Below are 9,326 nucleotides of genomic sequence, written 5' to 3'. Positions count from 1 at the left end.
ATAAGGGAGTAACAAGATTCCTAGAGACCTGACAAGATGGAGAAAATAATATTCACCCATAATTATTCTTTTTTTTTTTTTTTTTTTTTATTTTATTTTTATTTTTTTTTACCCATAATTATTCTTAAAGAGAATATTAGATGTGGTTGGAAAGATGGGAGTAAGATCCTACACATTTGTCTGTCTCCCTCTCTGTTGCCCTTCCTCCCTCTTTCCTGCTCTCCCTTAAAGGAGAATTCTGAAGAGCCTTCATAGAGATTGGATCTAGTTAGCTGGAGGGCTTTTATTTTGCTCTGTTGGACATACAAATTTGGGAACCGAGCCTTAGTATTTGGAGCAACAGGAAAGGGGACTGTTACCACTGATCCTCTTTCTGTTTTTCTCAGAGAAAGAGCTCCCAAGTCATAGGTTCTGATTGTGATTCCCTGACTAGCAGCATCAGCATCACCTGGCAACTTATGAGGGATGAAAATTCTAACCAAATTTAACCCATTCTGATCTTCTGAATCAGAAAATCTGGGGGTAGGGCCTGGCAATCTCTGTTTTAATAAGCCAGCCAACCGATTCTTTTTTTTTTTTTTTCTTTTTTCTTTTTTTTCAGCTAGCGGATTCTTATGGATGCTGAAGTTTGAGAACCACTGCCAAACTTGGAAAAAAGTATTTAAAAAACATTGATGTGAGGGAAATACATTATTATCCTGGCCCCAGTACTTATTATATATCTTATACATCCAGCGTGTCTCTCTCCAGTTTAAATTCCTTTGCTGCATCCATAGTCCTTAGGATTAATTCATAACTCTTAAACTTTAATCAACCCTGTCTGGGGCGCCTAGGTGGCTCAATCAGTTGAGCATCTGATTCTTGATTTCGGCTCAGGGTTGTGGGATCAAGCCCCAAGTTAGGTTCTACATTCAGTGGGGAGTCTGCTTGGGATTCTCTCTCCCCCTCTCTGCCCTTCACCCTGCCCGTTCATTCTCTTTCTCTCTCTTTCAAATAAATACGTCTTTAAAAAAAAAATAAAGAACCCTACCTACTTAGTGGTAAAAACAATAATAAATAAAAATAGTCAATATGTATTCATTCCACAAATATTTATTGAACCACCTACTAGGTACAGGTATTGTTCTAGAGTCTAGATCCTTGAATCACAGTTGCAAACCATATAGAACAAATTCTTACTCTCATGAAGTTCAGGACTAGAGGAAACAGATGAGCATTTAAATGAATAAAAAATGATCAAACAGTGAAGTGTTAATGTAGAAGATTGAAATCAGATGATGGCTACTTTAGACTGGTCATTAGGGAAGGCCTCACTGAGAAGTACTTTGAATGGGAGTTGACCCAGCAGGTGAGTGAGTATCAGCAGTACTAGCACTCCAAGTGGTGGTGGCGGTGGCGGCGGCGGCGGCGGCAGTGGCAGTGGTGGCAGGGGGTGTGGTAGGCAGTTGCTAGCATCAAGTCCTAAAGTGAGATCCAGGTCTGTGATCAAGGAGCAGAGGAGGCTTGATAGGAATAAGAATTTGAAGAAGCAGTAGGAAGGTGAGGACAGAGAGCTAATAAGCAGGGGCTAGGCACAGGTCTTTGTGAGCCAGGCTGAGTTTGGATTTTTTTTTTCATTGAGATATAATTCATGTCCAGTAAAATTCACCCTTTTAAATGTGCCATTCACTGGTTTTCAGGATACTTACAAGTTGTGCAACCGTCACCTCTATTTCCAGATCATCACTCCAGAAGGAAACCCCCATTAGGAATTTGGCTTTTGAGTGTGATAGAAGATTTTAGCAAGGGAGGCAGCTATGAGGCAAATGGATTCTAGGTAGGCAGGAGTGAAAGCAGAGAGACCAGGTGGTCTTTTGCTGTATTTCAAGCAAGAGATAGTGGTCTGGAGGAGGATGGTGGCAATAGAAATGGAACAAGCTGAGTGGGCTCTGGGTATGTTTTGCAGGTAGACACAACCTAACTGCAGGGCAGTGCTGCTTAAATTATTTGTGATGAAGAACCAATCTGGGGACACCTGGGTGGCTCAGCGGTTAAGCATCTGCCTTCAGCTCAGGGCATGATCCTAGAGTCCCGGGATTGAGTTCAGCATCAGGCTCCCTGCATGGAGCCTGCTTCTCCCTCTGCCTGTGTCTCTGCCTCTCTCTCTCTCTCTCTGTGTCTCATGAATAAATAAATAAAATCTTTTTTTTTTTTAAAGAACCAATTTGTTAAATTTCCAGTCTATCACAGATTAAAACTTTTGAAAAATGCAACAAAATTATAAAATGAGACTCTTTTTTTCGGGGGGACATGGCCAGGAAGGGCATATGGGATACTTTAGTCTCTGTCAACTTCCTGGGTTGATTCAGAGACTCATCTGATACTATTAACAAAATTAAAATTCAGAGCTTTTATTCAGTAGCTATTCTTTGGAAAAGTATATATATTTCTAAAAGGAAATTTTTGGAAAACCCACCAAACTTGGAAAGAGGTTACAAGCAGCACTATTAGAAATGGTGAAAGTTGTTAAAACTCCAGATGCCCAAGACTGCTGTGTGTGGATGTCTCTGCTCCCCCTCTGCTCCTGCAGCACTGTGCCTGTGCCTCTGTGGGCCACTGCCTGTTTTGCTAGGGCCATGGTGGGGACTCTTCATGTTCTATTGACTCTGAACTAACCCCTAACACAGGGCAAGCATATGTATATTGTCACACCGGAGCAGTGACTACAAAAATTGTAAATCTGTTAACATTGTGGAATACTACATAGTTATAAAAATGATAAGCATGCAATATATCCTATATATAAAATAATATTAAACCAAGAATGTAGTTCCAAAATAATATGAATACTGATCACTATGCACAAATACTTTCATGTAAATGAAAGAAATGAATGAAAACCTAGGTGAGGATGGTTTTCCCTGTAGGACTGTTCTAAAGAAGCATGCTTTATCATTAAACTTCATAAAACACCATTTTTATATAATATTTACTTTAATTCTCAACTTTCAGTAGACTAAAAAGTTAAAGAAGTCACATTTTTAAAAAAATAAATTTATTTTTTATTGGTGTTCAATTTGCCAACATATAGAATAACACCCAGTGCTCATCCTGTCAAGTGCCCACCTCAGTGCCCGTCACCCAGTCACTCCCACCCCCCGCCCAACTCCCCGTCCACCACCCCTAGTTCTTTTCCCAGAGTTAGGAGTCTTTCATGTTCTGTCTCTCTGATATTTCCCACTTATTTTTTCTCCTTTTCCCTTTATTCCCTTTCACTATTTTTTATATTCCCCAAATGAATGAGACCATATAATGTTTGTCCTTCTCTGATTGAGGAAGTCACATTTTTAATTTGAAATTAAAGCTGAAGCAATGTTATTCTTTCACACACAGAAAGCCAGAAGCTAGATGTCAGTTTAGCTTGAACAAGAACAAAATTTTTTATTATTAAAGATTTATTTGTTTGTTTATTATCTCTTCTGGAAAACGCTGGAAAGATACAGAGCATGAGCGAGTTGGGGGGTAGAGAGGCAGATTCCCTGCTGAGCAGGGAGCCCAACACGGGGCTCGATCCCAGCCCCTCTGGGATCATGACCTGAGCTGAAGGCAGATGCTCAAGTGACTGAGATGTCCAGGCACCCCAACAAGAAAGAGTTTAATGCAAAACATTTGTATATTAACTTATTCCTGTCTTTATCTTATTTTCCTTAACCATTTTCATATTTTAAAAATCTAATAGATACATATATATGGCCTAGATTGCAGTACCACCATTCTTCACTCCATGTTCTTCCCTATTTTATTTTTCTCCTTACCATTTTTTCTTAAGAGACTATAGATTTCATCCATTTGTTTTGTTATCTTCCTTCATGAGAACATACACTCCTTGGGAACAAGAATATTTTCCTGTTTTGTTCACTGCTGTGTGCCCACAGCTTCAAGTAGTGCTGAGTTTTAGTACTTAATAAATTTCTGTTGACTTAATGAATGAATTGTAAATAAATATGTACTTATATATATGTGCTATTTTCTTCAAACTCAATAATTTACTCAAAATATTTGATTAATTGCTGTGTACTGGATGTTGGGATGGAGTGATAAACAAATGAGCAAGGTCCTTTCCCTTAAATATCTCTGAGGGCAAGCATCTACTGTCTACTATGATAGGTACTGAGGACAGGCAGGTAGACAAGGGAGGTTTTCCAACAAGGAAAATGGATCAAGGAGGGTCTCCCCAAGGAAGTGATTTAGAAGAGTAGATGCCAATCATGTGAGGGGAGCCAGAGATAGAAGGATGCTGTGTTGCAAGCTTGGTGGTGAATTCACAAAAAAGAATACATACTTTGTAGAGATATTTCATCTAGTTAGTTAGAAACTTAAGATACCATTAGATAATTGGCTAAATGTTTTCTCCACACATGGGTACAGAGAATAATAGATCTTTTCAGATTTATCATCCTTAAAAACATGGCAGATGGAACATTTTTAACTGGTTCTCACCTGATCTTTGAAACACATCCTCAGCTTTTATCCCACTTTGCTAAGTCAGTGCATATCTCTTATTAACACTTTTTTTTTTAAATGCAGATTTGTTGAAGAGGGCCATATTCCTTACATACATGCTTTCCAGCGTTTTCCAGAAGAGATGAAATTATATGGGCGTGACAAAGGAATCTTTGCCATAGAGGCAAGTTATTATTTCTTTTTTACTTTGTACTCACTAATAAGACACAAAAATAATATAGTATAATTTCTATTTCTTGACTTATTATTTGGTGTTAGAAGTTTTAGAAAATGGCATCTAGTTTTTGTTCTGTGTATATGTAGAACATTAATTATAATTTAATGAGGAGTGGAATTATTATTTTTTATTTTCCTCATGTGGTCTCTTCTAATCCTTTCGGTTGTCCTGAACATGTAGCTATGGTGTGAGGTGCGAGCACTGTCAATAGGTGTTTGGGTGAGATTAAACTTTAGAAGTTTTCTTTCTTTTTCTTTTTTTTAAGATTTATTTATTTATTTATTCATGAGAGACACGAGAGAGAGAGGCATAGACACAGGCAGAGGGAGAAGCAGGTCCCACACAGGAAGCCCTATGTGGGACTTGATCCCTGGACTCCAGGATCACGCCCTGGGCCAAAGGCAGGCACTAAACCGCTGAGCCACCCAGAGATCCCTAGAAGTTTTCTATAGAGACATTTAGGTAATTTCAAAAATTTTTTTTAAAGATTTTATTTATTTATTCATGAGAGACACACAGAGAGAGAGAGGCAGAGACACAGGTAGAGGGAGAAGCAGGCCCCGTGCAAGGAGCCCGACGTGGGACTCGATCCCGGGTCTCCAGGATCATGCCCTGGACTGAAGGCGGCGCTAAACCGCTGAGCCACCAGGGCTGCCCCATAATTTCAAATTTTTTAAAAAAGCTTTTTGTTATTTGCATACTATGTTGCTTTTGAGAAAAGAGAAGAAAGTTATTCTTTTGTTTCAAGAGGTACTATTTTAATAAGTTGTTTACTTGTTGGTCTTTTTCTAGATCTGTTTTCAGAGGTCTCCAGTGGAAGGACTTCTGTCCTTTAATTATGAGTCTTTATCACTATTTATAGTGCTCAAAGATTATCTTCTCTTTGTTCTTCATCCGAAGCTTTTCAGTATCTTAAATATTGACATTAAATATTACCATTTGGCCACTTAAGGAATTATTATTATTATTATTTTTTATGATAGTCACAGAGAGAGAGAGGCAGAGACACAGGCAGAGGGAGAAGCAGGCTCCATGCACCGGGAGCCCGACGTGGGATCCGATCCCGGGTCTCCAGGATCGCGCCCTGGGCCAAAGGCAGGCGCCAAACCGCTGCACCACCCAGGGATCCCAAGGAATTATTTTTTTATAGGCTTTCCTAACCTTCACAGCCTTCTGTTGTTTGTAGTTTAATTCAAGAGACATTTGTGATCCTTACTAAACCTCTGCATAATCGTGGTTCACTGTCATCTCAGTTTTACACATGAGCAAACACTTCAGGAAGACAGAATGAATGCCAAGGCCATATGGTTGGTGGTCCCAGACTTGGGACTGTAGTACTTGCAGCTTTTTGCTCCTGTATCATCTTTGGCTGTTTGCCTGCCATTCTGCCCTTCTTTATACACTGGTTCTTCTAAACCCTTAAGTAGGTGCTATGAAAATATAATTATATAAAATACTAATTTTGAAGCATTGAGCCAGAAGTTATGGATGATTGGAAATGCAGATAAACAAGCTTGCAACATTCTGTAACATTTTACATCTGCATTGAATTTAGAGTATTGATCACTACGAATGATTTGTAGGGAACATTAGAATTTTAAACTAGAAATGGCTCCACTGTCAGAACAACTCATGCAGGAGCAGTTCTATGGATTTAGAGAGAGAAAGCAAGTTTGGAGGTGGGTTCCCAGGGCTGCTTCCATGTAGTCCTCATTTATTTTACAGCCAGGATTGATGATGGGACGAGCTCCATGCGCGCTTGCACTTGCAGTGGCCCACATCCATGGGCAGCACAGGGAAGGTGGGTATGGCTGCATCTACCTCTTAACCTGATAAAAACAAAGAAGAAATAATAATAGTGGTAGTGCTTTTTCAGGTAGGCCCTGTTTTACATATTTTATAAACTCCTATTATTAATATCAACCCTGTGAAATACATATTATTATTATGCTTATTCTACAGATAAGGAAACTGAGACACAGAGAAATTAGGTAACTTGCCTGGTACTCTCACAATGAACATAATCCAGCATGGCCAAGGCAGCCTTGGTTTGTAGGGAGACAAAAAAAGTGGGACTGTACCAAGCAAGCAATGAGGGGTGGGACAGGGAGAACAGGGGCAGGAAGTGGAAGTAGGTTATTGAGATAGTAAAGAAGCTCTGGACTTGGAGGCTCCTGAGTGGCTCAGTTGGTTAAGTGTCCAACTCTTGATCTTAGCTCAGGTCTTGATCTCAGGTCTTGAGTTCAGGCCCCTCACTAGGCTCTAGACTGGTTACCAAAACCAAGAGGTGGCCCTGTGGTAGAGATGGCAACCAGAACCAAAAGACAGGGTATAGAGGATCCAACTGAAAGATAGTCCAGGCTAGAAGTGACAATGTGCAAACCATGTGTTCTGGCATGAAGCACAGGCTAGGGAGCCTTCCTGAAAGATGGGAGATTAGTCTATTTTTTCTTAGCTTGGACAGGATTCTGATAATTTATCTTTTATTTTAGTTTTTAAAATTTGAACATACTTGACATACAACATTACATTAGTTTCAGGTGTAACAGAGTGATTCAGCATGTCTATACATTTTCACTATGCTCAGCACAAGCATAGCTGCTATTTGTCACCATACAACACTGCTGCAGTATCACAACTATAGTCCCTATGCTATACATCTTATTCTGGTGACTTACTCATTCTGTAACTGTGGAGGGTTGCAATAATTTATTTAAAGGACTGGGGACACAGAGGACACATCCTGTTCTTCTAGTCCGCATCCAGACCCCAAGTAATTTGTCAGAGATGTGGTGGGATAGCTGAACTTGAAAGTCAGGGAGGTATTTACAAAGTACAAAGTGCCCCGTGCCACCTCTGTTTGCCTCTAGGAAAAGAAAAACACAAGTTTTTAGTTTCAGAACCAGCCTGCACTCAAGATTGATTGGTTTTTCATCTTCTTAAATGGCATCCCATGCTCAGTGAGACGTGTCTGGATTTCCTGGGCATGCCTTGGACTATAACTGAATCTACCCTAAAACTGCCACATAGAAGGGTTTTTTTTTTTTTTTTTTTAATGATTGATTTGAGAACCTGTATAATTCACTAATTAGTAATTTCAAATTTAGTTGCTAAAAAATTGGTCGTAGCTAGTCATCTGAGCCTTGTTTAAATGTTCTGCTAAAAGGAAAAGACATGCGGATCCCTGTGTGGCTCAGTGGTTTAGCGCCGCCTTCGGCCCAGGGCGTGATCCTGGAGACCCGGGATCGAGTCCCACATCAGGCTCCCTGCATGGAGCCTGCTCCTCCCTCTGCCTGGGTCTCTCTCTCTCTCTCTCTCTCTGTGTCTTTCATGAATAAATAAATAAAATATTTTAAAGGGATCCCTGGGTGGCGCAGCGGTTTGGCGCCTGCCTTTGGCCCAGGGCGCGATCCTGGAGACCCGGGATCGAATCCCACGTCGGGCTCCCGGTGCATGGAGCCTGCTTCTCCCTCTGCCTGTGTCTCTGCCTCTCTCTCTCTCTGTAACTATCATAAATAAATAAAAATTAAAAAAAAATTAAAAATATTTAAAAAATAAAATAAAATAAAATATTTTAAAAAATAAAAATAAAAGGAAAAGACATTTAGTTCAGTAATTCTTGGTGTCTTTACATTTGTTATCATTTTTTGTATTAATCTCCCCAGTGTAGTCTTGGCTAACAAAAAATTATCTTTCCCTCCCTTATTCTCCGTCTACCCTTCTCTCCCTTGCCTCTCCCCATCCCTCTCCTCTCCCTTAGCCTCCAGTACATTCTGTATCTTATGTTGTAACTGAGCTTTAGCCTGATTTCTCGGAACCATTCACCACTCAAGTTATATTGATAATTTTTGCTTGGTTGAGGTTATTTGTACTTTTTGCTGGTGCCTGAAATTACTTACTTGTATTTAACTCCCTAACCAAATTGTAAGCTTCTCAGGAATAAACACCAGAATCTTTTATATGGGATCATAAAATATTAAAGCTGAAGGGAAATTTAGACATCACTTGGTCCATTTTCTTTGTTCTTTAGTAAGGGAACAGGCCTAAGAAAAAATGTGATTTGGGAATAGGTAAACCTCTACTTCATTAGGGTTTTCATGAGGATTATATGAGATAATATCTTCAAAATGCAGGTATATGATAGACATTGAAATGGACATTCCTTCTAGGTCCCAGGATAGAAAAACTTTTTCTCTGTGGAGAAGATTAAGAGTTATCCTCAAGCTACTTGGAAGAAAAAAATGTATTGTTTTTGGAAATTAAGATTTGCATTTTAAAGATCTGCTATAGGGATCCCTGGGTGGCTCAGCGGTTTAGAGCCTGCATTTGGCCCAGGGCATGATCCTGGAGTCCTGGGATCAAGTCTCACGTCAGGCTCCCTGCATGGAGCCTGCTTCTCCCTCTGCCTGTGTCTTTGCCTCTCTCTCTCTCTCTCTTTCATGAATAAATAAATAAAATCTTTAAAAAATAACAAAATAGAGCTCTGTTATAAACAAAAAAACATCTTTGAATATGCCTATTTCTAAGTTTGCTACAAGGAGGTGCCAGGAAGTTCATGGATGACTCTTGCTTTTCATTACAGTGTTTTATAATTTTGGTTACATAA

General features: G+C 39.6%; 1 protein-coding gene across 3 annotated transcripts in view; it reads left to right on the top strand.

The window, feature by feature from the left end:
- Positions 1-9,326, top strand: part of TAF1B (TATA-box binding protein associated factor, RNA polymerase I subunit B) — a 66,684-nt gene that overhangs the window by 22,779 nt on the left and 34,579 nt on the right. For 2 of the 3 annotated variants that reach the window (XM_072771124.1, XM_072771125.1), the window contains one exon: positions 4,567-4,666. In XM_072771124.1, coding sequence (XP_072627225.1) covers positions 4,567-4,666 — 100 coding nt within the window. Of the gene's footprint in view, positions 1-4,566; positions 4,667-6,445; positions 6,522-9,326 lie in introns of all 3 variants that reach the window. The other variant, XM_072771126.1, reaches the window with a different exon arrangement.

This window comes from Canis lupus, chromosome 12, assembly GCF_048164855.1.
Source record: "Canis lupus baileyi chromosome 12, mCanLup2.hap1, whole genome shotgun sequence".
Taxonomy (NCBI): Eukaryota; Metazoa; Chordata; class Mammalia; order Carnivora; family Canidae; genus Canis; species Canis lupus.
The sequence above is the reverse complement of the archived record's forward strand: the minus strand, read 5'-3'. Positions and strand labels throughout refer to the sequence as shown.